Source organism: Macaca fascicularis, chromosome 15 (genome assembly GCF_037993035.2).
Source record: "Macaca fascicularis isolate 582-1 chromosome 15, T2T-MFA8v1.1".
NCBI classification, from domain to species: Eukaryota; Metazoa; Chordata; class Mammalia; order Primates; family Cercopithecidae; genus Macaca; species Macaca fascicularis.
Genome location: NC_088389.1, coordinates 3,399,786 through 3,427,611, shown reverse-complemented (window position 1 = coordinate 3,427,611; position 27,826 = coordinate 3,399,786). Strand labels below are relative to the sequence as shown.

General features: G+C 55.9%; 1 protein-coding gene and 1 long non-coding RNA gene across 6 annotated transcripts in view; one reads left to right on the top strand and one right to left on the bottom strand.

The window, feature by feature from the left end:
* Positions 1-8,439, bottom strand: part of UBAC1 (UBA domain containing 1) — a 32,614-nt gene extending 24,175 nt beyond the window's left edge. For 3 of the 5 annotated variants that reach the window (XR_012424113.1, XM_065529857.2, XM_074016052.1), the window contains exons 1-2: positions 5,823-6,154; positions 196-316 (exon numbers count right to left, since the gene is read on the bottom strand). Coding sequence is in view for 3 of the 5 variants with exons in the window: in XM_065529857.2 (XP_065385929.1) it covers positions 196-316; positions 5,823-5,960 (259 nt within the window). In the remaining 2 variants the exon portion in view is untranslated. Of the gene's footprint in view, positions 1-195; positions 3,388-5,186; positions 5,311-5,406; positions 6,447-8,303 lie in introns of those variants that run through there. The other 2 variants (XM_074016050.1, XM_074016053.1) reach the window with 2 other exon arrangements.
* A 17,119-nt stretch (positions 8,440-25,558) lies between these two features.
* On the top strand, positions 25,559-27,339 carry LOC141408709 (uncharacterized). The gene is made up of 2 exons (XR_012425006.1): positions 25,559-25,659; positions 25,789-27,339. It is a non-coding gene; the product is annotated as an uncharacterized lncRNA (long non-coding RNA).
* Positions 27,340-27,826: the final 487 nt, after the last annotated feature.

Sequence of the window (27,826 nt, the reverse complement as noted above, 5' to 3'; positions counted from 1 at the left end):
CTGTTTTTCACAGGTATTCTATCACGGAACTCTTTTTAATAAAGGAAAAACAGAATGCTCTTAGTCGATCGCATTTTTGTGCTCGTGTCCAGCTCAGAACACTGACTCCTGTGGGTGGACCACCCCCTCCCAGCTCCAGCGCCCCCAGCAGCGCACGATGCCTGATGCCAACCCGCCCGCCCACAGCAGCCTTACCTTGGTCCTGGATGTTCTCTTCCAGGATGGTCCTGGCATCACTCAGCACCCTCTCTGAGGCAGCGTGGATTAATTTATGATGGGTTATACTTTTGGGATCTTCTAAGCTCCCATGAGCACACTGGGGAAAAATAGATATTTCAAGGCAGAAAATAAGTAAATCGTAATTCTAATAACATAGGACCTGGCATCCCAAGCCACACCTGGAATTTACTGGGTTTCCTTATGAGCTAAGAAATTACACCATGGATGAAATTCAAGAATTCCCACTAATAGTAGATGGCAAATGAAGCATCACAGCGCCAGATCCCCTGGGCCAGTGAGCTGATCCCGAGCCCACGGAGTACTCCTGAAGCAAGCTCCCAGCTCTGACATACCACACACCCTACTGACAATTCACAGCCACCAGAATTGCTTCTTCGGTCTAGAAAGATCTGGAAAATAATTTTAAATGAAAATAGCAGATCCATTGTTTTCTGATGGTCTAAAGTCCTACCTATGTTTTGGGCAGTCGTTTTTCTTTCTTCCACAGATGCAAGAAAGGGGCCCAAGAGACTGCCCAGAAAGAAGACCAGCTCACAGAGAGCCCGAGACTGGGATAGGTGGAGCATTTGGCATGATTGCTCTTGGCTTGGCCGAGTTCACTAAGCAACAGCCATGCTGCACCCTGAGATTGGGATAAGAGGGGCACTTAGCATGACTGCTCTTGGCTTGGCCCAGCTCACAAAGCAGTAGCCATGCTGCACCCCTGGGCGGCTCGAAGGGGGACCGATGGGCACACAGTCACCAGGACCCTGGAAACCCTGCAACACCCGCACAGGGAACGGGAGGCAACACGTGGGCAGCAGTGAGGAGATCCCCCTCACACACACCACAGCCACCTCTGACCAGTGCTCACGGGGGACCTGGGAAGCCATCTTGACAGCTACCGACTGCAAACTCCAGGAGGACGTTGGAGCAGACGGCTATGATCCCTTCCAACCCTGCCATTACGAAGACCTCACAGCCAACTGCTGGCAGGGGTGGATCCTGCTCCTCAATTCAGCCAGCATCCTCTCTGCAAAACAGCACACAGCTGTCCCTGACTCATGCACATGGCACTGGCTTGCGGGATCTCTGCTTTCCTTTGGACACGGGGGCTCTGCGTGTCGGCTCACCATTTTGTGAAGAACGGCAAACACCGATGGTGCCACATGATGAAGACCAAGGTCGGGACATGTGCCTGCGTGTTCGTGCCCAAGTCGGTCCAGAGCTCCATGACTCCACCCTATTATCTATCTGTCTCAGCACCATACGGCCCGACACATCACACCACACCCCAGCACACCAAACAGCGCCCACCTAAATACCCACCGTTTCCACAGCCTGGCCTGAAAACCCTTCAGAACTCAGAGCTTGGGCGGCGAGAAGGCTGACTATTTTCTTGCTCTTACAGATCCCCTGAGGTTAGATGGTAGAATTACCTGAAGATCAGAAAAGGATGAAACCCTCAAGGGGCACTTTCTAAACCTGGTAGCGGGCTCAGCCCGTGGGTCAGGAGCATGGCCCAGCCTGGAGTGGGGCCGGGGCACCACCCCAGGACAGGCCGTCCTCGGACGTCTCAGGTGGCCGGGCAGAGGCCCCGCTGGCAGCTCACTTTCTACCTCCCTTTGCTGCCACAGAGGCTCTGAAACACCCAGCACACACAACTGCTTGCTGGGAAAGAAAATCTAAGCACACACTTCACCTCTCAACACTGGCATTTGAAGAGTAACTGGAATTTTCTGTTACTCTTTTTTGAAAAAGTAAAAAAAAAGTTTTGAAAAAGGGGCTGTCACTCCTTCACACACAAGACTGGCCAGGCTGAGGGGATGTGAGGGGGGACGCGGCTACTGGGAAGACACACTCCTGCCATTTACGACAGGGCAGAGAGCCCCTCAGGTGCCTCTGGATTTGACAATGGCTCTGCTCCCTGAAATACTGGGGGTGCTTCTTCACGATCCTAAAGTTTGCAGGCCAGTTCATTTGTCAAGTTCAGAATATACAGACTACGAAATGCAATTTTCCAAAATAACTCTCCTACCGATTCCCAAAAAACCTGTAGTCCACGTGTCACCAGCACACCAGAAACAACGTGGAAGCGCTAGGACGACCACGTCACTCTGCTGCTTTGTCCTCAGCAGAAGCTGGGGTATGGCAGCAAGAAAGCCCCAGCCAAGGCGCTGGAGGAGGCCCTCACACCCCCACCCCTCTACATCCTGCTCCTCCCCAGAAGAGCACTAGGTTTCTGCTTGTTCCTGACGCAATCCGTCATCGGAGGACCCACCTTCATGCGATCTAGGAAATGGAAAATTTAACAGCTATACTAGTAGGTACTGTGTTCTATTTTGGCAATTTCATGAACTCCTTTTTTTTTTTTAAAGACAAGGTCTCGTTCTGTCACCCAGGCTGGAGTGCAGTGGCACAATCTGCACTCATTGCAACCTCCAGTTCCCAGGTTCAAGAGATTCTTGTGCCTCAGCCTCCTGAGTAGGTGGGATTACAGGAGTCCGCTACTATGCCAGGCTGTTTTTTACATTTTCAGTAGAGAAGGGGTATCGCCATGCTGGCCAGGCTGGAATTTCGTGAATGTTTACGACACGCACCAAAAACTCTACCGCATCACAGGTACGATTTTCCTAAACTCATTAACCACCTGTTGTACAAGACGGGTTCCCCTGCCCGCTTCTCCATTCCAGGGCCGTGGAAGCTAGAGACCACCACGGTGATCCCAATTTGCACAAAACAGAAAAGGGAAAGACAACAGCAAGAGTTGTAATCATAAAGCCCCTCGATTCAGCAATGCACAACCAGGAGCACAGCGGGGAGAAGCCGACATCATGCCCCTCCAGGTAGAGGGGAAAGAGGAAGGATAAAATCATGCCGGTGTCAGCACGCACTAGGGACCTGGCGAGGAGCAACAAAGCTAAAACACACCAGACCTCACTGCTGACGGCAGGATGACATCCAGGGACCGGCTTCCAGAGAGACGTTCAAATACACAACTTGAGGGTTCTCTTTTCTGACTAATGCATTCTAGCCCTGCCTGCAGAACCACGATGGGATGCAGTGGTGGGGAGCCTTTCTGACTCTCAGCTCTGAAGTCCTGAAATTTATGTCGGCTCTTGTGGTGTGGATATCCCCTGCCAGTCAGATCCTCCACACCTGCGGAGACTGCAGAGTGAAATACAATCTTAGTTTAAAGTAGGATAACGACAAAAAATCCCAAATGATACAGCTCAACATCAGATGGAGTAATAAATATCAGGAATATAATAATCAGCATCACATCGGAACTGGCTGCCTAACTGACCCCCAGTGCTCCTGAAATTCATGAGTGAGTATCTGCGGATCAAACAGCTCTCATTTCCTATTTCCTTTCATAAAAGAATGTCAAGGCAGGGCGCGGTGGCTCAAGCCTGTAATCCCAGCACTTTGGGAGGCCGAGACGGGCGGATCACGAGGTCAGGAGATCGAGCCCATCCTGACTAACACGGTGAAACCCCGTCTCTACTAAAAAAATACAAAAAATTAGCCGGGCGAGGTGGCGGGCACCTGTAGTCCCAGCTACTCGGGAGGCTGAGGCAGGAGAATGGCGGGAACCCCAGAGGCGGAGCTTGCAGTGAGCCGAGATCGCGCCACTGCACTCCAGCCTGGGCGACAGAGCGAGACTCCATCTCAAAAAAAAAAAAAAAAAAAAAAAAGAATGTCATGGTGGCGTGTGCATCGCGCCCTGAGGGAGTTAAACTAAATGCTGCACCAATGCAGGTGACATCCCATGTCGATGCAGTGTGGGGTCCACGGGATATTTTGGTCTATTCCATTAACCCACAAGTTTGTTTTGGTGCCACTCTGAGCCTGGCCCTGAACTTGCGGATATAAACCCAGCCGCCGAGGAGCTTCTGCACTGGCGCAGGGAGGATACAGCACCTCAGAGAAGTTTGTGGGATTTTTTTGTCTGTTGTAGTTTTTTTTTTTTGGAGACAGAGTCTTGTTCTGTTGCCAGGCTGGAGTGCAGGGGCGTGATCTCATCTCACTGCAACCTCCACTTCTCGGGTTCAAGTGATTCCCCTGCCTCAGCCTCCCGAGCAGCTGGGATTACAGGCACGTGCCACCACGCCCGGCTAATTTTTTTGTATTTTAGTAGAGACGGGGTTTCACCATGTTGGCCAAGATGGTCTCGATTTCCTGACCTCATGATCCGCCCGCCTCGGCCTCCCAAAGTGCTGGGATTACAGGTGTGAGTCACCCTGCCAGCCCAGAGAAGTTTTTTAAAACACAAGCAACTAGGCAAGCAACAACGCCTGGCTCAAACAGCCTGGATGCCCACAGAGTTACCGGCGCTGGAGCTTAGTGCTGCCCCGATGGTTGTCCAGACGGCAAAATCATGCAGACTGGGCCAGAAGAAAAGCAAGAAAGCAACCAAAACATACGGACCCTTGAACGCAGGGGGCTCAGCCCCCTCCTTGGTGTGAACCCTGAGGACAGCACCTCCCAGTTGTTCACAGCCAGTGCGTTGCAGACGGGACTTGCCAAGCCTGCCTCTGACAGTTCCAGAACTTCACAGAACCATGCTCACAAAAGCAACTCGAAAGTACTCTATGCAAGCAGCTGCTATGGTAAGAACTGAAGTTTATCCTTAGAGACCACACTTAGCTCAAGTCTAACGCACTCAACCTGTCAACACAGATACGTAACTTATCACATGGAGTCGCCGCTAGAAAGCTGCGGCCTCCTTCAACCTAAATTCTGCCAAGCCCTCAGATCATGTCAAGTATAGACAGGAGGTCGGTCTGACACACAGATAGGCTGCTTAGCTGACCTTACTGAGTCCATTAGAGACTCGAGAACTAGTGCCAAAAATCAGCAACCTAAGGAACTAAATACACAGGAGTATTTCGGGTGAATAAACTTTAACAAGTGTCTCAGCCAGGAGACCCTACTCCTGGGCCTTCCCTCTTGACCAATTTTACCTCTGCAGAAAAGCAGGGGCGCAGGGCCTTGTCCCGCAGCGACACTATTTCAGGCACTCCAGCTAAGAGGCACAGTGGCCAGCCCGGCTGCGCCAGCCAGGAAAAGAGCTCCAAGCAGCCGGCTCTGCGGGAAAGGGGAAGAGGAAGGAGAAGGGGCCTCTTAATGAAGGAGCCTACGTTAATTCTCAGCTCTCAGAGAGGCTGCTGGAAAAAACCTCACCCCAACAGCAAAAAGGTACAACTGCTGGAAAGTCGTCAGGCCCTGCTCCGTCGGCGACTCCACTCTCCAGGCCTCAGTTTCCCGATCTGCCCCTAACTCCCTGCGTAGCTGCAGAGTTAACTGAGAGGCTGGAGTGTATGTAGAGGGCTCGGCCAGGCGGCTGGCACCGGGCGAGCGCTTAGCGACCGGTGTCCGCTGGCCAGGCCCGAGACGAGCGTCCAGAGGTGTGGGATCTGAAAGGGGGAGAGTCGGACAACCGGGCAGGAGGCGCTGCCTCCACCCCCGGAGAAGAGGGCCTGGGAGCTGCGGACTGGGCGGCGGACCCCAGGCCGGAGCGGTTCGGGGACTGAGCCAGGGTCCGCAGTCGGAGGCGTCCGGGGCGGGTGTTGGGGGCGGGGGAGGGGGCCCGGCCTTACGTGCTTGAGGCAGCGCTCCTTGAGCTTCTCCACCGAGGTGTCCTCGGTGGCCTCCTCCAGCCACTCGGCGCCGTCGGACGCGCAGATGTGCAGCCGCAGCACCTTGCCCGCGAAGATCTTCTCCTCCTGCACAAACATCCCGCCGCCGCCGCCGCAGGGGCCTGTGCCCGCCGCCCGGGCCCCTGAAGGTCACCGGGCAGACGGGCGGGGCGGGGGCGGGGCCAGGCCGCCCGCGCGCTCCTTCGCTGGGACGCCGCCGCCCCGCCCCGGCTCCCGTCTGCCTGGCCGCCGTCACTCGCTGCGGCCTCAGCGGTCGCCTCGCTCCCGCCGCTGCAGCCGCTGGGGGCGCGCTGTCGCCGCCGCACCGGAAGTGCGTCACGGGCGCCCCTGACGCATGCCGGGAGATGTGGTTCTCAGACAGGCGTCTCGCTCCCGCCGCCAGGGGCGCACTGTGGCTACCGCAAAGGAATGCGCCACGGGGCGCGCCCGGAGCATGCCGGGAGCTGTAGTTCTCTGGCCGCTTCGTTGCTCCCCCACCTGCAGGCTCTTCCCACCCGGGGCACTCACCACGTGGGACCGTATAGGCTCTAAAGATAAAATACACGCTGGATCCCAAAGAAGTAACTGGAAAAAAGAATGTAAGGCATCTCGATAATGTTTTCATATTGATTACATGTTGAAATAATATTTTGTATCTATTGGGTTAAGTAAAATATGTCATTAAAATTAATTTCACCTGTTTCTTTTAACCTTTTTAAGATAGAATTTTAAATTGCCTACACGGCTGCTGTGATATTTCTTGGAGTGCAGTGGCGCGATCTTAGCTCACTGCAAGCTCCGCCTCCCGGGTTCACGCCATTCTCCTGCCTCAGCCTCCCAACTAGCTGGGACTACAGGCATCCGCCACCGCGCCCGGCTAACTTTTTGTATTTTTAGTAGAGATGGGGTTTCACCGAGGTCTCGATCTCCTGACCTCGTGATCCGCCCGCCTCGGCCTCCCAAAGTGCTGGGATTACAGGCGTGAGCCACCGCGCCCGGCCTGCTGTGATATTTCTTTTGGACTGCACTGCTGTAGAACGGAGGCTCTCCAAAGAAACTGGCTTTAGGCCGGGCGCGGTGGCTCACGCCTGTAATCCCAGCACTTTAGGAGGCCGAGACGGGCAGATCACGAGGTCAGGAGATCGAGACCATCCTGGCTAACACGGTGAAACCCCGTCTCTACTAAAAAATACAAAAAAACTAGCCGGATGAGGTGGCGGCACCTGTAGTCCCAGCTACTCGGGAGGCTGAGGCAGGAGAATGGCGTAAACCCGGGAGGCGGAGCTTGCAGTGAGCCGAGATCCGGCCACTGCACTCCAGCCTGGGCGACAGAGCGAGACTCCGTCTCAAAAAAAAAGAAAAAAAAAAAAAAGAAATTGGCTTTAACAAGCCTAGGTGTCTCTGATTCACACGCAGGTCAGAGAGCCACTGTTCCCGCGAAGCCTAGGTTTGCGGGGCACCTAGAGGGGAGGGAAGCCGCCCTTGGTGCAGGTGGCGCCAGGACTCATTGTCGGTGGGGTGTGACAAAGAGTCTTTGCTTCCCCAAACTTAGGCAGCCTCCTAAACCTTCTACACCATCTGTGCTCTTCCTTGTAAAATCCAGTTTTAGCGAAGAGCCTTGCTAAGTGAGTTTAGCAAGAACTCCCAGCGTCTATATCAGATCACCCTCCACGTCTGGTCAGGTTCCTCCTCCCCCAGGTGCTGTCTGATAGCTCCAGCCTCTCTTCAGCAAGAACCCTGTCGGATCGGTTTAGCCAGAACCGCCCTCATCCCTGATGTTTTCTCCTATTAATTTTCCATTCACTGACCCCACCCTGCTCCCTGGCTGTCAGTTTCCGCTTGCCCTTGCTGTATTCGGAGCTGAGCCTGATCTCCCTCAGCACTGCAAGCCCCCGTGGTAGTGGTCCCTGTACCTAGCGCAACGGTCCCGAATAACGTCTTTCTTACCACACTCCTAAATATGAATTTTGTAGTTCGGTTAGACCTGAAGCATTGACTGATCTGTACTCATTCATCCCATTCATTTAAAAAACCTTTACTGCGCCGGGCCCGGTGGCTCAAGCCTGTAATCCCAGCACTTTGGGAGGCCAAGATGGGCGGATCACGAGGTCGGGAGATCGAGACCACCCTGGCTAACACGGTGAAACCCCGTCTCTACTAAAAAATACAAAAAAAAAAAAACTAGCCGGGCGTGGTGGCGGGCGCCTGTAGTCCCAGCTACTCGGGAGGCTGAGGCAGGAGAATGGTGTAAACCTGGGAGGCGGAGCTTGCAGTGAGCTGAAATCCGGCCACTGCACTCCAGCCTGGGGGACAGAGTGAGACTCGGTCTCAAAAAAAAAAAAAAAAAAAAAAAAAAACCTTTACTGCGCAGAGATGAGTAAGGCACGGTTCCCGTTCTCAGAGGTTAGCAGTCTAACCTGGGAGGCTGTCTCCGGCTCTCACCTGCAGGTTTTTGCTCTCTCCACACCATTTTGCACACACGTCCTCATTTTTCTCCTGATAATTCCAACCTTGTCCAGATTCCATGTGTCCAGCTCAGCACTTACTAATTGCCTCTTACGAGCGGGAGCCTCTGCTACTCAGTGAAAATACGGTAGTGATTAAGATCAAACACGAGGATCCAGTCCTGGAATGGGGCATTTTAAACACAGGAAGCAGAAGTACCGACTGTTGGAGACCCTAGTGCAGTCGGTGGTAGTATCGTGGAAGCTGGTGGAGGAGGAAGGGGTGGAACACCAAGGTGGTGAGCGGAGAGTGGGAGAAGCCAGAGGGCTTGGGGGAGCCAGGTCAGAGCATTCAGACGTTGCTTAGAGAGCCACTCAAGGTGTGACCAAGTGGCAGAATGAATGGTGATGGTTGTGGAGGGAACAGGGAAGAGGGCAGGGCGTCCTTCCAGGGGAGCAATGTGGAGGGAGGGGGAAAGGAGAAGGGGGCTTCAAGTGGCCTGTGGGAGGGGAGGCCAGCAGGACTGGTGTAGACACAAGAATGAAATCAAGGATGACTTGAAGACTTCCAATGTGGGTGGCAAAGTGCAGGGCAGTGCCACCCTTTGAAGTAGGAAGCAGGAGGAGGAGGAGGAGCCATTGGCCAGGAAGGCATTGAGTAGCTTTGGACACGGGGACCTGGATGTGCTGGGGGCATTCACACGGAGGTGGCCTGGAGGCAGCTGGACCTACAGGGCTGAAGTTGAGGAGAGAGGCCCAGGCTGGAGACAAACACTGGGCAGTCAGCCTGGGCCACGTAGCAAGACCCTCTACAAAAAATAAGAAAATTAATTAGCTGAGCATGGTGGTGCACACCTGTGGTCCCAACTACTCAGAAGGCTGAGGTGGGAGGATCACCTGAGCCCAGGAGGTCCAGGCTGCAGTGAGCCGTAATGGCACCACTGCACTCCAGCCTGGGCAACACAGCAAGACCCTGTCTCAAAAGAAGAAAAAAAATAAAACAGGCCAGTCATGAGCACATCGTTGGCAGCTGGAGCTAAGGGGATGCCCGCCCCCTTCACATGTAGAGGAGCCCGTGAAGAAAACAGAGAAGTGTGGTACGAGGAAAGTTCCAAGAGAGTGGCTCCATGAAACACAGGGTGGAGAAGATATTGAGGAGAAAATGGGGCCCGTAAGAGAAGAACCAGAAATACCGTGTCATCTCAGGGAGTGTCTCCAGGGACCGGAAGGGGACTGGGGCCCAAGCCTGCCTGGCTGCGGATCTGGTATCTGCAGCTACGGTGATGCTTCGTAACAAAACCGCCCTAAAACTCAGTGATTTAAATAACCAGCAACTCCTCGGCACTTCTCACAAGTCCACAGTGCTGCTGGCCAAGCCAGGCTGGGCCGAGCTCATGGGGCGCCCACCGTCAGCTGGCAGGTGGGCTGGGCAGGATCCCTAGGCCCTCAGCCTCGGTCTCACGTTCCCCAGTGAGTTCCCACGGGAGTGTGTGGGGTCCACCACAGCATATTTTTCAGCCTTTGCTCGAGCCGTGTTTGTTGATGTACTCTGGACCAAAGTTAAAGAGGGAGGGGACAAAGTGACAGGGAAAGGCTGGAGCCATGGGAAGCCACCAAGAGGCCACAGATGCACCTGTTCCACCTTCCGAGAAGGCTAGGGGAACAGAGATAGGAGGGCACCAGCTGTGGGGGGCCCAGCGGCATGTTTCGATTGGAGAGGCTGGGCGCGTTTCTGGGCTGAGCATGAGAGCGGGCAGAGGAGAGGCTGGGGCTGGAGGAAGGAGGAGGGGTGGGTGGCTGGGGAAGGGGCTGAGGCTAGGGCCTCAGGGGCATCCCGCTTGCTTCTGACAGGAAACATCTGAACCCCCCATCTTGCTATCAAACCCTTTCCCAGTCTCCCTGCTTCCTCCTGACCACGGGCTTTACAGCGGGGGGCAGTGCCATCACCAGGACCCTGCAAGGGTCCACAGAGGCCACGCTAGCAAAGACTCAAGCCAAAGCTGGCCCGAGTCCTGGAGGGACCCCCATGCCCCCCCGTGGAAGGATAGGAGGTTCGTGGTACTCTGCGGCTACTCCAGCCCCCACCCCGCTTCACCCACGAGGCTGTCAACGGACGGGTTCTCATTGTCTCCCCTCCTCTCACGGGTCTGAGGCTGTTTCCTACAACAAATTGCCACCAACTGGGGCTGAGGGGTGGTTCTTAAAACAACGGAAATGTATTCTCACCCAGTTCTGAAGGCCAGAAGTCTGAAATCCAGGTGTCCGCGGGCCATGCTCCCTCTGGAGCCACAGGGAAGGGTCCTTCCTGCCTCCTCCAGCTCTTGGGACCTCCGGGGTTCCTTGGCCTGTGGCCGCATGGCTGCAGCCTCTGCCTCCGTCTTCATGCAGCCTCTCCTCTTCCCATGCCTCTCCTCCGTGTGCCTCCCATGAGGACTTGTCATTGGATTTAGAGCTGCCCTCATCTAGGATGATCTTACCTGGAGATCCTGAACTTAATTACATCTGCAAAAACCCTTCTCCCCAAATAAGCTCCCACTCGTAGTTCCAGGGTTGGGACACCGAGGTGTGTTTATCAGGGCCACCACCATCCAGCCCACCAGAGAGGCTTCCGGCCGACCCCCGGGTACAGCTGGAGCCCAGCAGGGGTTCCTCAGTGGCAGGCAGTTCCCACCCTGCCGGAGTCGTCGGCCTCTGCGGTTCTGATGCTGTCCTTTTTGAACAAGGGCTTATGCTCCTCCTCCCTCATTGTCTGTGTCAGAAGTGGCTTCTTGTGTCTGGTGCAGCCAAAGCACTCAGGCTGGCCTGGCCTGGCCCCTCACTCTGCCTCCTGAGTCTCAGTGAAGCCCCTCCCTCCCTCACGCCTGGGTTGCTCATGGCCGCACCAGCGCTCCTGCTTCTCTCCCTACCTCGAAGCCTGTGCCAATCCAGTCCATTCCTCAGAGCCCATTCCTCAGGCTCAGGGCTTCCTCCTCCAGGAAGCCCGCCCTGGCTGCATCTCCTCTGGGACACCACTCAGCACATCAAGTGTGTCAGCAAGGAGCCTGGAAATTGCTGGAAGCCGCCTCCCTGTTGGTGGCAGCTCTGCCCCAGGCCGAGGTCAGCTGGCAGTACCTCCCCCCAGCCCCTGAATGCAGGAGAGGAACAGCAAGTACCAGAGAGGTCTGGGGGGAGTCCCTCTCCAGTGGCCAGGCTGTCCTGAGGCCTCCTAGGCCCCATTCTCTGGGACTCCCTGGGGGGAAGGGCTGGCATGAAGGGAAGATCCCGGAGTCAAATGGCCCAGTCTGGCATCCACACAGTCTCTTTCCAGTCAAGAGGCCTGGACAGGTTATTTTCTTTTTTCCTTTTTTTTTTGAAACAGAGTTTTGCTCTGTCACCAAGGCTGGAGTGCAGTGGAGTGATCTCAGCTCATTACAACCTCTGCCTCCTAGGTTCAAGTGATTCTCGCGCCTAGGCCTCCTGAGTAGCTGTGATTACAGGCGCCGCGCCCACACCCTGCTAGTTTTTGTGTTTTCAGTAGAGACAGGGTTTCGCCATGTTGGCCAGGTTGGTCTCGAGCTCCTGACCTCAGGTGATCCGCCTGCCTCGGCCTCCCAAAGTGCTGGGATTACAGGCGTGAGCCACCGCACCTGGCCCGTTCTTTTCTTTCTGAGCCTCCGTTTCCCTTTCTAGGAGCATTAGGCTTTGGTATGGACATGGAGACACGACCCAGAGCCCCCTCTGAAAGAGGACCTGCTGCCCCCATCCCTCAGCCTCAGCCTCAGCCTTGGAGGCCACCTTTGAGGTCACACCCTTCCCTGCATGGCGGAGCTGAGTAGGGTGGCAAGACCCAGCCATTTCAGAGGGTCTCCCAGCAGGGAGCCCTTTCCCGAGTCCCCCGCCCCCCAGCTGGCCAAGGCCTGCATGAAGGTTTGGCTTCTCCCTCTGCCCAACGCTGCCTCCCTGGCCTGATCCAGCAGGTGTGGTCCCCAGTGCACCCCAAACTCCATCTCAGCCTCTGCTTCCTGGGAACCCGCCAGGCAGGCCCCCCTTGGTGCATTGGTCCATTGTGTGTTTAGTGCCTACTGTGTGCTGGGTGCTGCTTTAGGCCCGGGGTGCAGCGGGAAGAAGACAGACGAGGCTTCCCATCTGGTGGAGAGTGAGCCCCGTGCTCCCAGGGTGGGGGAGGGGCCTCTTGGTGACTGCAACAGACCCCGGCTCTGACCAGTTCAGGCAGAAAAGGAATTCAAGGAGGGGTTTCTGGGGCGCTCTCAGAACCTCCTGTGGCCAGGAGGACCAGGCTGGGCCCCAAGACCATGCTGCAGAGGGGTCTCCAGGAGAGCCCACCGCCACGGCCACGCCGGGCACCCTACCCACCCCCGACAGCTATAGGAGCAGGCTCTGTGGCGGCGGTGTCAGCCCTCAGATCTCCCTGCAGTGCTCAGGAAGGGGAAGGCCAGGTGCATTCTCTGGAGCTGCCTGCCAGCTCCCCCTGCCTAGTTTGGTCTGGGCGTAGCTGCCCAAGGCCCTGCAGGGAATCAGCGAGGGCCCAGGTGACAGATTCCCTGCATCTGCAGGGGCAGAGCCAGTCCTGGCCTGAGGCCTGGAGTGAGGCCACCCCAGCCTGTCCTGGCTCCTGTCGTGGCCCTGAGAGTTCCCTGGAGGAGCCCCAGCTGCCCTGGGTGGTGGCAGCTAAGGACGTGGCCGTCCTGCCCCCCGTCTCCCCGCCCCCTGCCTCGACTTAGCTCCCTGGGCAGATGTGGCCAGAGCCCCCAACCCCCATATGCTGTCAGCACCTGGCTGGGCAGGCCAAGCAGGGTCTCCTGGCAAAGGGGGCTCCAAGTGTGACGGAGGTGGGGTGTGCTGCTCTCATCCACTGCACCCTCAGGTGGCCTGGACCTAACCCAAAACTCAACAAGCAGCAGCCTGGCCGTGGTGCCTTAAGTCAGCCACTAGAGGGTGCAGGTGAGCTGTCAGCCTGCCTGGAGGGGCGAGGTGGTGGGAGTGAGTGTGCAGGTGTGTGTGTGTGCGCGCGCGTGCCTGTGTGTGGACGTGTTGTGTACATGTGTGCATATGTGTGCACTGTGTATATGTGCCATGTGTATGCACGCATGTGTCCGTATGTGCATGCATATGTGTGTGCATGTGTGCCATGTATGCATATGTGTGCATGTTCATGTGGGGGGAGTGTGTGTGCACCTGTGTGTGGGCGTGTTGTGTGCATGTGTGTACGGTGCATATGTGCCATGTATGTGCATGCATGTATCTGTGTGTGCATGCGTGTGTGCCATGTATGCATATGTGTGCATGTTTGTGTGGGGGGTGTGCATGTTGCTGTGCATGTATGTATGGGTGTATGTGTGCCCATGTGTGTGAGTGACTCAGGGCCTCGGGGCCTGGGATTGCCGCTTCTGATCCACAAACCCTACAGGGGGCCATGCCAGAGCCTGGGCTGGGAGCAGGAGCTGGCCTACAGGAGTGGGGGATACGTGGAGCTCTGAGGACCCAGATAGCTCAGGCCAGCACCCCCAGAGAGGGGCACTGGAAATGGGCCGTAAAGGATGACTAAGAGTTCTCTAGGCAGCAGGAGGGAGGAGGTTGGAGGGTGGCGCTGAGGCGTTCCAGCTCCCAGGGCCCTATGGGTGTGCTGGGGAACCCAGCTTGAAAAGCATAGCTCTGGTTCAACCCCCTGCAGCGGGAGACACTCAGGTGCAGAGAAAGGAGTGGATGAGCATCTAGTCACTTGGCCTGCTCACTGAAAAAGCCGGCATCAGGCCCCACACAGCCAGTCCGTGGGAGCTCCAGGGTCTCAGGACGTGGTCCCCCACCCTGCACACAAGGCCTCCCTCCATCGCTCTCCAGCAGCCCCCGAAAGGGACAGCCGCTGTAGGAGCGTCCTGGGGCTGCCAGAACAAGGCCCTGCAAACCAGGGTTCTTAAAACAATAGAAATGCATCTTCCCCTGTCTGGAGACCAGAAGTCCTAAGTCAAGGCACTGGCTGGCTTGGCTCCCTTCAAGGCTCCGAAGCGGGTGGCCGGCGGGGGCGTCTGTTCCAGCTTTCATGGCACTCCCTGGTCTGTGGTCACATCAGTCCAATCCCTGCCTCTGTCCTACATGGCCTCTTCTCTGTGTCTTCTTCTCTTCTTATACAGATACCAGTCGTTGAATTCAGGGTCCACTCTAAATCCAGGATGATCTCATCTTGAGATTCTTAACTATTGATATTTGCAAAGACTCTGTTTCCAAATAAAGCCACATTCAGAGGCTGCAGGTGGACATGAGTTTTGGGGCCCCTTACTCAACTCACTGCACCAACAGAGAGGTTATGGGTATTCGCTAGGGCAGGGCATGTCCTCGTCACCCTGCTCGGCCTCAACAGCCCCGCTCTGTCCTTGCCCAGGGGAGGCCCAACCCGTCTTCACCAGACAAATCTCCCATGAGCTTTGGCCTCGGTCTCTCAGCCAAGGTCTCAGGCCTTGTGACCTCAGAGGGGCGTCAGTTCCGAGTGTCCCAGCATGCAGAATGGGAATGGGATCAGGGGGCCGGGGAGCCGGAAGGTGGCTACACCCCCACCCTGTAGAAGTTAAGGCATTGGGAGCTTATGAAATGTGAGTGATCCCAAGGTTAATTAATTATTACATTAAAAATGCGCCCGTTAAGGGGCCTCGCAAACAGGAAAGTATTAATCACCCGTTTCCTCAGACTGACAAGCGCATTTCCCTAAATTCCTTGGCTGCTGACTTAACCGAATGATAATCTCCCTGCTGCTGCCATTTCCCATGAAGTCACAGCTCATGAATATTCCAGCATCGCAATTTGCTTTTTAAAAGGACAGACTTATTATTTCATTTTTAAGTTTGCTGTCATGAATAGTAATTTTCCAACCCCTAAATAATGAAATGGCAGTGACCACTCTGGCCAGCCGGGACCCAGGAACTCAATGACACAACGGGGCTAGTCCCTGCCATCCCCTGGGAGACAGGGGATGCCAGGTCACCCTGCACCAGTTCCCAACTACAGTCAGTCCATGGAAACCGCAGTTAATGGGTGGCCCTCCCCTCGGTACTTAACGGTTTATAAGCTGGTCCGCCTCCAGTTCCTGTCTTTGCAGCCACTCTGTTCATTGGGCCACAGCAGTTTTGCTATAGGTAACAGGTTGGGAAGCGTAGCCATGAAGTCAGACAGATGCCAAGTTCAAATCCTGACACTGCTGTTTGCCTGCTGTGTGTTCTTGGGCAAATCACTTAACTTCTCTGGGCCTTGGTGGCCTCATCTGTACAGTGGAATTGCAAACCAGGATCGGACCCCATGCTCACCCAGTGCCAGGGCTGGTGTTTCTTCTCCCTCTCTGCTGCCTTGGATCTGGAGAGACCAAGGACCAGACCCCACTGGCCTGAAGTTTAGATCTCCTCTTTTGATGGAGCAGAAATGATGGCACCGAGGGCTGGCCCGAGGAACAGCCTCTTCAGCTTCCCTGGGAGCAGCTTCCCAGGGTGGTTTCTATTACTCAATGCAATTCCAGGCTCTCCCACGTGCCCAGGAAGCCATGGCAGCTCACTGCACACATAAGTTTAAGTGGCAAATCCAATTTCACAACTCCTTTCTGTAATTGCTCACGTGAGGAGGAGCTCCTCCTGACACCCCCTTTCCAGAGATGGATGGTGGTAAGTGGGACGGGCCCTCCTCACACCGTCCCTCCTCTGGGACTTGGCATCATCACCATGGCTGGCCTCCCTGTGCCCCGGCTGTTACCAGAAGGAACTTCCCTCTTGAAACCCCAAAGGCTCCCACCATGTCAGCCCCTCAGAATGGGAGCATCTCCCCAACTGGCCCCCAAGAAGACTGGCTCCTGGCTGTCCTGGGCTTCCACACCTTTTGCACCCACGAAGCTTCTCCCCAGGCATCTACAGCCCAGTCCCTTCGGCCTGGCCCTCTCCCCTTGCCCCATCACCTGGCAGGAAGCCCCCACCAGGCTTGAGTTAGGACCCCCGTGTCATGGTCCCCCACATGCAGGTCCTCTGGGATCAGCACATTGAGCACCCCAGTTCCCATTGTTTACCTCTGCCCCTTGTTGCCCTTGACAGACCGAGTCCAGGTCTCACCACTTCCCTATTGCTCTTGCCTGGGTGCAGGTAACAGCTCTGCCTGCACTTGCGCTGGATTGCTCTGAGTAAGTGAATGAATGAATGAACTCCTATCAGAGGGGCCAGTGACGCAGGTTTCCCCTGAAAATGATATGTGTTTATGGAGTGTGAGCCACTCACAGACGGCTCTGTGAATTATGTTTTCATTTGCACGGCCTGCGCCACAACTCACATTTCAGAGCAATGGTAAGAAATGTGACTCTGACCCGTAGGGACCCACAGGGCCACTCCCAGCAACCAGGTTAATGTCATGCAGGTTCCGGGGTTGGGGTAAACCTCCAGCATGTAATTAGTTGATAGCACTGTGTGAATGTAAAGCGTCGGCAACCCTTGGGTGAACACTGTTGACTCAGGACCAAGGTTTTACTGTAACCGGATGCCTTTACCATCCCCGGGAATCATGTCACAGAGTCTGAGTGGGCCTACTTTCCGGAAGGCTGCGTGCTCTGGGCTGAAATGGCATTCGTGGAACTTGCAGTAATTTGTCACAGGGGCCTGGTGGGTGGAGGATGCTGGGGGGCAGGGCTCTCACACGAGGGAGGTTTGGCATCCTGGTTCCTGGGCACTAAATGCCAACAGCACAACTCCTTGCCTCCCTGTTGCAAGAGCAACAACAGACTCTCCTAGGGGGAAGGCAATGACATCACCCCAGCTGAGAATTTGGTACCAGAAGGTCGCAGGCCAGAGGCACTCAAGAAAAGAAAAGAAAAGAAACCGGAGTTTCTGTCTTCCCTGTGCTGGCTTCACCTGGGCCCTTCCTGTTCTGGCTGGGCTGGGAAACACTGGGCCCCAGAAAGCCTTTGTGGGGTGGGGTTAAGAGGTCCAGAGAGGGCAGGAACTTTCTCAAGGCCGTGGGGGTGGGCAGTGCAGAGCAGGGTGGGACCCGGGCCTCTGAACCGCCTTCTGGGGCACTGTTGCCTGCTGGGATCTTTCACTGAATCCCTCCGTCTCTTCTGGGCTGGGGCACCCCTCAAGTGCACAGCCTCCGGGAGGAACGTCCGCCTGGCCAGGGGAGTGCTACGAGCATCAGGTCAGAGGGGCAGGGGCCTGGGAAGTCTCCCCAAGCACCTTTTCTGCTTCAGCCAGAGGAAAAGAGAGCCCACAGAGGCTCCTAGGACCTCCTGCTCCTGCACCCAGGTCCAGAGGCACCGCCCAGGCAATCCAGGTGTGGCGGTGTCTCTCTCCAAGGTGCTGAAACGCCCCTCGCCTGGCCACCCTCCAGGCTGGAGTCCTTTCAGTCACAGGCCGCTGTCTCACCAACGCTCCCCGGACATGCCAGGGCCCCTCACCAACACTCTTCACCATCCACATCTTTTTATTTTAAAACTCTAGTAAAATACGCGTAACGTAAAATTGACCATTTTAACTATTTTTTAAGTGTATAGTTCATTTATTTACCTACTCTTTGTTGTCGTTTTAGACGGGGTCTCACTCTGTCGCCCAGGCTGGAGTGCAGTAGCGCCATCTCGGCTCACTGCAACCTCCGCCTCCCGGTTCAAGCGAAATTCTGTCCCCATTAACACTGACTCTGCATTCCCCCCAGCCCCTGGCACCCACCTTTCTACTTTCTGTCTGTATGAAATTGACTTCTCTAGGGACCTTATATAAATGGAAGCATATAGTGTTTGTTCTTTTGCAACTGGTTCATGTCACTTAGTACAATGTCCTCAAGGTTCATCATCCACATTGTAGCCTGTGTCAGAATTTGCTTCTTCCTTTTTATTTGTTTATCTTTTTTTGGAGGAGTCTCGCTTTGGCGCCCAGGTTGGAGTGCAGTGGCACGATCTCAGCTCACTGTAACCTCCGCCTCCCGGGTTCAAGTGATTCTCCTGCCTCGGCCTCCTGAGTAGCTGGGATTACAGGTGCACACCACCACGCCCGGCTAATTTTTGTATTTTTAGTAGAGATGGGGTTTCACCATGTTGGTCAGGCTGGTCTCGAACTCCTGACCTCGTGATCCGCCCACCTCGGCCTCCCAAAGTGCTGGGATTACAAGCATGAGCCACTGCGCCCGGTCAGTTTCCTTCCTTTTTAAGGCTGAGTAATATTTCATTGTATGAATGGACCACACTGGTTTATCCACTTATTTATTGATGGACTCCTGGTTGCTTCCATCTCTTGGCTATTGTGGCTGCTGCTGCTATGAACATGAGTGTGTAAATATTTCTTCATGTCCTTGGTTTCAATCATTTTGGGTGTAGACCCTGCAGTGGAATTGCTGGACCATACAGTTATTCTTTTTTTTTTTTTTGAGACAGAGTCTCGCTGTGTCCCCCAGGCCGGAGTGTAGTGGCGCGATCTCGGCTCACTGCAAGTTCCGCCTCCCGGGTTCACGCCATTCTCCTGCCTCAGCCTCCCGAGTAGCTGGGACTACAGGCGCCCGCCACCACGCCCGGCTAATTTTTTGTATTTTTAGTAGAGATGGGGTTTCACCCTGTTAGCCAGGATGGTCTGGATCTCCTGACCGTGTGATCCGCCCGCCTCGGCCTTCCAAAGTGCTGGGATTACAGGCGTGAGCCACCGTGCCCAGCCTGTAATTCTATCTTTAATTTTGTTGTTGCTGTTGTTGCTTTCTGGTTTGGGTCGTGCACCATCTTAACTGGTGCATCATCACCTTCTTTTCTGACTGCGTTTTGCTTTGCTTCACTTTGTATTTTTGCAGTGGGAGTTGCTAGAAGCAGGCAGGATGGTGGTGGAGAGCACAGTTTTTGAGCCAAACAGAGCTGGACCCAAAGCGTTGCCTCACCGCTCAGCCACACGTGACCTGAGACCGTCCTCAGAGGGAAGGAGGAAATGTATGTGGGGCGTGGAGCAGAGCACAGAAGGAAACAGAGGGCAGCTGTTTTCATCGTCATCGTGACAGGCAGGACTTTGTACTGAAGGGAGGACTTTAACGTGGAGGGCTGTGCACACAGGTGACTGTCCCACCTGGCTCACACAGGGGAGGCGGTGGCCGCTGCCTGCAGAGGCTCCTCTTTTCCTCGCCAGCTTATCAGCTAAGCCGCAGGAGGCCCACCGTCTGTGGTGATGATCTAATGCTTCCAGTTCTGTGGTAATGGCCTCTGAAGATGCACAAAATAGCTGATGTTTGGGCGCCCCCGATGCAGGAAGCATTCGGCACCGTTTCTGGGAACACGAGACATTTAAGTGACTTCCTTGCTGAATATTTCATGATTTACATTAATGGCTTTCTGGTGTTTTTCATAACAAAACTGTCCACATGATGATGGGTTAAAGTGTGGTTATTCCACCCACTCTCGCTGTAAAACACCATCCCCCAGTGCCAGTCCCTGCAGTCCCCCTGCTGGCTCTGTCTCCCCAAGGGCCCACCTCCTCCTAAATGAGGCTCCCCTCCTGTGGGACAGGTGTTACCCATGCATCCAGCAGGCACCTGCATGCAGTAGGGGCTCCGACATGGGGATGGAGGCATTTGTGACAGCTCTGTGCCACAAGGGAGGGCCAAGGCCAGGGACCTGCTACACCAGCCAGCCTGCAAAGTAGCCTGGGGTCTGGAGCTGGAGGGACCCTCCCAAGCCCTGGTCCAGACGTCCCAGCTTTTGAAGCACATGACTTGCCCATGTCATGACCTTGACGGGTTTGTTTGTGTGTGTTTGTTTGTATTTTGAGATAGAGTCTCACTCTGTCGCCAGGCTGGAGTGCAATGGCACCATCTCGGCTCACTGCAGCCTCTGCCTCCCAGGTTCAAGCAATTCTCCTGCCTCGGCCTCCCAAGTAACTGGGACTACAGGTGCACACTACTATGCCTGACTAATTTTTGTATTTTTAGTAGAGACAAGGTGTTCATCATGTTGGCCATGCTGGTCTCGATCTCCTGACCTCAGGTCATCTGCCCTCCTCAACCTCCCAAAGTGCTAGGATTAGAGGCGTGAGCCTGGCCTAATGTTTGTATTTTTAGTAGAAATGGGGTTTCACCATGTTGGCCAGGCTGGTCTCAAACTCCTGACCTTAGGTGATCCGCCCACTTCAGCCTCCCAAAGTGCTGGGATTACAGGTGTGAGCCACTGCGCCCGGCCGACCTTGACAGTTTTGGGAATTGCTGCTCAGGTTTTGTCGGGCATCCCTCAACTGGGCTCTGTCTTTGGTGTTCCTCACGGTTGGACTGGGTGATGGGTTTGGCGGGAAGAGCATGCAGGTGACACACCCTCCCACCACACCGCACGGGGGGACGCTGCCAGCATGGCCTTCACTGCCAGTGTTGACCTCGGTCACCTGGCCGAGGAGAGTTTGCTGGTATTTGCTTTGTCATCAGTGACTGCCACCCTCCCCCCCTTACTGTCTTCTCTGGAAGATGCCACTAAGCACAGGCCACACTTAAGGGGTGGGGACTCAGGTCCACCTTCTTGGGGGGTATCTACATACATTATTTGGAATTCTGCTTGAGAGATGCGTCCATTATCTCCCACTACTTGTTTATTTAATCTTTAATTTACAGCAGAATGGACGCATGTGTCCTTATGTTACACTGTGGGTTATGACCTGGGGTTATGCTATTTTGTCACTCAAGTTGTCCCAGCATTGGCCACCGGGAGCTCTTTTAGTTTGGTTCCTGGGCCCCGTTGACATATCCCCATCTGTTTTTCCCTCCAAGAGATTTTTAAATACATATTTCTAAAATTTTTAATTGTGGTAAAGAGCACATAACATGAAATTTACCATGTTTTTTCTTTTTTTTTCTTTCTTTTTTTTTTTTTTTTTTTTGAGGTTGAGTCTCACTCTGTTGCTCACACTGGAGTGCAGTGGAGTGCTCTCAGCTCACCACAACCTCCGCCTCCCAGGTTCAAGTGATTCTTCTGCCTCAGCCTCCAGAGTAGCTGGAATTACAGGTGCACATCACCACGCCCAGCTAATTTTTGTATTTTTTAGTAGAGACAGGGTTTCACCATGTTGACCAGGCTGGTCTCGATCTCCTGACCTCGTGATCCACCCGCTTCAGCCTCCCAAAGTGCAGGGATTACAGGCATGAGCCACCGTGCCCTGCCAATTTCCTACCTTTTTAAGACTTGAATGTCCCCACGAATTCTTAAATAGTGTGATAATAAGAAATATCTATTCCGACTTTGTCCAGGATTCCTGGCACAGGCTGCTAAAATCCTTGGAATCCCTGAGTGACAAGCTTGCCTTTGGGATGCTGACGAGATGGCTGGTGGCTGGGAGCCCCTAGACAGCTTCAGGGTGGGGGTGGTGCCCTGAAGGACCAGTCGCTGGTTAGAGGGTTGGAATCTTCAACCCCATCCCCTGACCCTGGGAGGGGGAAGGGGCTTGAGGTTGAGTTCGTTCCTGATGGTTGATGGTTTGATCAGTCAAGCCTATTTAATAGAACCTCCATCAAGGCCCCTAAATGATGGGGTCCAGGGAGCTTCCGAACTGACGAGCACATCAAGGTGCTAGGAGTGTGTGCCCAGAGAGGACCCAGAGGCCCTGGCCACCCCGCACCTCTTCCATCTGGAACAGCCTCTTCCATCTGGCTGTTCTGGAGCTGATCCTTTCTAATAAACTGGTAGCAGTAAGTAAACTGTTTCCTGAGTTTTGTAAGTCATTCTAGCAAATGAGGAAGAGGTTGTGGGAACCCTCGATTTACAGTCGGTCTGTCAGAAGCAGCGGTGGCCCCAACGGGAGACTGGCAGCTGAGGTGGGGGCAGTCCTGTGGGACTGAGCCTGCCTTCGGGGTCTGTGCTAACTCTGGGCAGTTGGTGTCGGCATTGAACTGAGTTGTTGAACACCCCCCGTTTGTGTCTATAGAGACCTGGAGAATTGGTTGGTGTGGAAAATCCACACATTTGGTGTCAGGGTGTGGTGGTGTACAAACACCCCTGAAGCCCTCTTATGGACCACCCCAGGGCCTGCTAGTTTCCGGGAAGTCACCACTCGAGAGGCAGAGGGCAGCAGATGGTGGCAGATGCAGGCACAGGGGCTCCTTACCCACCCCCGCTACCCTGTGCAGCCAGCTGGGCTGTGCAGCCAGAGGGCGAGGTCCTCCTTGGGTGGAGCATTTCTCTGCACACAGCTGTCGTTAGCTCAGTGCAACGTCACTGAGAGCTGGGAGAACCTGGGCCTTGGGATGAGGAGGGGTCTTAGAGAGATCTCGCACCTTCTCCCTGGTACAGGGGGGGGGGTGGTGGGCAGAGGTGGGACACGGCGATGGGGAAACCACCCAGCCAGGGCCCCTCTCACTCTGCAGGGGGTTGGCATCCGGCCCCCATGGTGCCTTAGAGCCTCTCCATATTCCATAACTCAAGTTGTAAAATCATAAAAACCAGAACTGTCCGGAGCCTCTTAGAAAAGCCGGGCACGTGCAGTGCAGGCTGGACTTGAAGAACACAAAATTCACCCTTTCATGGAATGCACGGCCTTTCCAGAGGATCCTCACCTGTGCGGGCTGCTGGCCCTTCTTGGAAAGCATTTGACTACCTGAGAGCAGCCCTGGGACACCCCCCATTCCCCCTCAGCAGCCCTGGGACACCCCCCAGAACCCCTCATCAGAAGCCCTGGGACACCCTCCATCCCCCCCAGCAGCCCTGGGACACCCCCCAGACCATCCCAACCAGGAGCCCTGGGACATCCCCCCATCCCCCCAGCAGCCCTGGGACACCCCCTAGACCACCCCAACTAGCAGCCCTGGGACACCCCCCAGACACCCTCCATCCCTCACTCAGCAGCCCTGGGACAGCCCCCATCCACCCCCCTCAGCAGCCCTGGACACCCCCATCCCCCGCTCAGTAGCCCTGGACACCCTGTTAGGGCCCCAGTTTCTCTACCTCCCCAGGGGCTCTCCTCTCAGACCCCAGCGACCCCAGGTGAGGTCCTGGGGGTAAGTCCAGGTGTTGGGCCTCCCTGGTGTCTACCTCACTCTCTGTGCTTCTCCAGGCATCAGCCCCTCTGCAGGGATGGGACAGGAGCCAGCGGAGGCGGAACCCTGGGCCAGGAGTCAGTTCCCCATCTCAACGTGCTGGGCTCCAGGGAAAACTGCTGTCTCCACCTGGACTCCATCTCCTGTCTGTCAACCAGGACTAGCCCTCTGCAGGCTTCCAGCTCCAGCCTGGCACTGGCTTGCAGTTGTCAGGATAGACACCTCTGAGCCTGAGGGTGGAGGCCCTGGGTGACTCTGGGTGGGGGGTGACCAGCAGCTCTGACAGCGAGGCGCATGGGGCAGGGCGCGGCAGCTGGAGGCCCTACCACACGTCACCGAACTCTACCAGAGGGAGGCCAGGAAGCCCAGACACCAGAACCACTCCAGAGCCCTCTGAAGGCATGACAGCCGGGGAGGAAAATGAGTCCCCAGACGCAGGGGCAGAGCAGAGCTGCCGGGAACCAGCAACAGCAGCATGGCCAGGGCGGCTGCCAGCCAAACCCGGGAAACAGGACCGAGCTGGGGCACCAGCCACGCAGAGAGCATAGGCCCCTCCCAGGGCCCTCACCCACCGCCCTGGGGGATGCAGTTGCAGGGAGGAGGAGAGGAGGTGGCCTTCTTTCCTCAGCCAGACCCTGCCAGAGCCTCCCCCAGCCCCCTTCCCCTGCACCCCGTCCCCTCCTCTCTCCCACCAGAAGGCTGGCCTGGCACAAGGACGCCCTTTAATTGTTGGAAACAGGAACGTGGAATATGAACCACAAGGACACTGGGTTTCAATCTGGCTTCAGGATCCAGGCACACAGTGCTTCAAGCCCGGTCCGCATCTGCGGCATGGGCCTCCTGCTAGGGCGTCTGGGAAAACCTAGACTCTGGGGACCGGCAGGGACTCAGCTGCAGGCGGTGGTGGCCTGTCCCAACCTGGGGCCATGTGGAGGGCAGTCCTGGGCCTGCAGACCACCCCAAGCAGGAGTAGACATACCTGCCCTTCCTCCAGGGACACCCAGGGAGGCCCGGCACCCAGGAAACATCCATGGCTGAAGCAGCGCAGCCGGAGCCTCGCAGCAGGCAATGCAGGACTACGGCCCTCGCTGCCTCCTCCCGCCTCGAAGCCCAGCTAGGGTGGGGGTCATTCCCATCTCCATTTCCACAGCCAGCCCCTGTGCTGAGTTCACGGCCGGCCCCCGTGCTGAGGCCGTGCAGGCCTGGCCCAGGAGGGTGGACGTTTCCTTTGTCTTTTTTTGAGACGGAGTCTCGCTCTGTTGCCCAGGGTAGAGTGCAGTGGTGAGATCTCGGCTCACTGCAACCTCTAGCTCCCAGGTTCAAGCGATTCCCCTGCCTCAGCCTCCAGAGTAGCTGGGATTACAGGCGCCCACCACCACACCCGGCTCATATTTTTTGTGTTTTTAGTAGAGATGGGGTTTTGCTGTTGGCCAGGCTGGGCTCCAACTCCTGGCCTCAAGTGATCCGCCTGCCCAGGCTCCCGAAGTGCTGGGATTATGGGGGTGAGTCCCCATGCCTGGGCAAGGTGGGCGTTTCCATCCACATTTGTGGGTGAGGACTGTCCCAGTCACGCAGTTCCCATGTCGTGGTGGCAGGACACGCACCTGCCACCCATACCCCTCCTTAGACAGCATATGGGGCAACTGAGCCAGGCTGGGAAGAGGAGTGGGCTGCAGACTCGGGGAGGGTCTGGGGGGGGGTCCCTAGAGCTGTGGGTGGCCTCACTCCCACAGTGGCTGCAGCACCCACCTACCTGGCTGTGCCGGCCCCTGGGACCCTGCCTCTGGCTGGCAGCACAAGCTTTAGGTGGTCACCGTACTGCTACTAAGAGATGGGTAAACTGAGGCACAGAGAAGGCTGGTGAATGGCTGCAGTGGGTGGTTCCTAGAAATTAATCAGCTCCCTCCTCCCACCTCTACTCCTACCCCCATCCCTCCAGCAAGACCAGAACTTTCGGGAGGAGCAGGGTCTGAGAGGCACCCCCTCAGTCAGCTGACTTTGCTGTGCAGGGCCCCCCAGCACAGTTTTGGGGCTCAGGTTGGGGGTGGTCCCTGAGCCTAGTGCCTCACTTCCACTCCTCCTTTGGCCTCTCCCCACCCCCCGTGGCCAGCCTGGCATCAGCGGCCTGGGCACCACGGCTGGGCCTGGACACACGAGCTGCATTCAGATCTGGTCCCTGACGAGGAGGCGGCGGGAACACAGTGTTCTCTTGGTGCCTGGCCAGACAGCCTGGCCCCTACCCTCCTCCACTCAGGCACTTTCAGCAGTGGCAGCGGAGTCTCAGGCCCTGCCCACTCCCAGACACACACTGTCTGTAGCCCAGGGCCTGTGGGTGCCCCCTGCCAGCCTGTGGGACAGCGACACAGGTAAGGGAGGTAATGGGGGAACCCTGCTGCCCTGGGCGAGGGGACAAGGACCCCACAGGGGCCAGGCCTGGCCACCACTGACCCCAGGCTGGAAAACCAGGACATGACCCTCCCCCACCCTGCTTGCAGGTTGTCACGGGACACGTGGCCCTGCCCAGGCATACTGGGAAGTGTCCTGGCAGCGCTCCACTCAGCGCAGGTCCCGAGGAGCTACAGGCATGACTCTGCCTTGAGAACTCCCCCCAGCCTGTTCCTTCCCAGCCTTGGCTCATGAAGCTCCTCCAAGGACCACAGGCCTTCCATGGCGCAGCCCTGCCACGAAGCCTCCCCACGTCTTGCCTCCAGCATCACCTGGCCGAGATGGACCTAGGGCATCCTTCCCAGCATCACCTGGCCGAGATGGACCTAGCACATCCTTCCAGGGCCGAGGTCATGGCCACATAGCCCCCAGTCAGGAGGGATGACGCCCCCTCCCAGAGGCCAGCAAGGTGGACATGGAGACCCCACTCTTTGGAGCAGAAAATGGTGTTGGATGAGGGGCAGAGCTCGTCCCGGGTCACCAGACCTAGGACGCCAGAGTCAGGATCTCACCCGAGTCTCCAGTGGGTGCCTGGCCATGGGTTCAGCTGTTCCACCTCTGTAAGGATTCGGGGAGCAGGAGGAGAGAGCCCCTGAAGTGAGGGGACAGTGGGGCCTTGTCATTGGGAGGACAGGTGTGTGGTGAGAGCCAGTGATGGGAGCATGGCCTGGACTGGCCAGGAAGTGGTAGGCCAGGGGAGTAGAGGTAACAGGGCCCACTGACAACAGGGCATCTTCTCCAGGGCCTCATTCAGTCTCAGACCAAGTTTATGCATCATTTTCCTCCTATTGACAATTGACCAGCCACCAGCATGGATGCCTCAGGGCCACCAGCACGGATGGCCGTCAGCCAGGAGGAGATGGGGGTCCTGGGGGTCCACACTAGTGTGCTGTCATCTCAGAGCCGGAGCAGCCAGGGAAGGGAAAGACATTTGAGGGGCACAGCTGGCCGCCACCGTCCGCTGAGGTGGGTCTACAGCAGGGGCAGGAAAGAGAATGTTCCAGCAAGAGGTGGAACCCCACTGATAGCCCCAGCCTGCCCCCTCACCCACCTGTCCCCCATCTCAGTGAGGACAGCAGGTGTGTTCTGATACCCTGTCCCTGCCTCCGTCCCGGCTGTAGGCTGGTCCCGTGTCACACCTGGGGGCCTCTTGCTGCTCCGTGGCCTCTGAGGCCCCAGGCACATGCTGGGTCCTGCCCAGCCCTCCCTTCTTCTGCTCTCAAGGGGACCCCTCCAGGAGACCCCTCCCTGCCCAGCGGCCCAGGGGGCTGCGTTTCCCAGCTGGCGCCCGAGAGTGGCGCCCGCGTAGTAATTCCTAATTAGAGCACAAAACAGGGGCCGGCCAACGATGAGCCAAACCAGTTGGATTTTGAAGAGCAAATATCCCGTTAGCACTACTTCTGCCGAGTCCACATGGCCGTGAAGCGGAGACATACGGGAGCTCGGTAATGAATATGGAAACCTTCTTTTCTGGTATTGCTCCCTCATAAACGAAGCCGCTTTATGGAACACGAGCAGAGGGAAAACGACTGCGCCCAGCCAGATTTATCTGCTCAGATGCTTTGTAGTGCTTCAGATTAATAAAAATATTTAATAAAGAATCAAGAGGGTTTATCTGTAATGCAAAGAGAATCACATTGCCTATATTTTTATTACTGAAAAATTGGAAGCAGGAAGAAATAATGATATAAGCTACCGTGTAAATGACAAAAATACCCATTCTGGCTATGTGCTTTGTGCGCCAGTCCCTCGCCGCCCTCTAAACATAATCTATTCGCGTGCCTCTTTCAGCTGATTCCAGAGCCTGCTCTGCACTGTGGAGTTTAATATCACCCTGTTCTCCACTGCACAGGGAAGTGATTAAATAAGAAATAAATTTGGCTGTCATTGCATTTAAAATCAAATCAAGGATCATTTGTTACTCCAAATGAAGCAGTTCTCCTTCCCTGCCCGTAAGTAGGCTGCTGTTCGCTGAACCATTTAGGGATGTATATATAGTAAACTCCCGCATAATGGCTTGTACTCTGATATGATCTTTATGGCGCTGCCTCTCCGAGCGCCGGGAGCGCCCATAAGCAGCACGTGGCT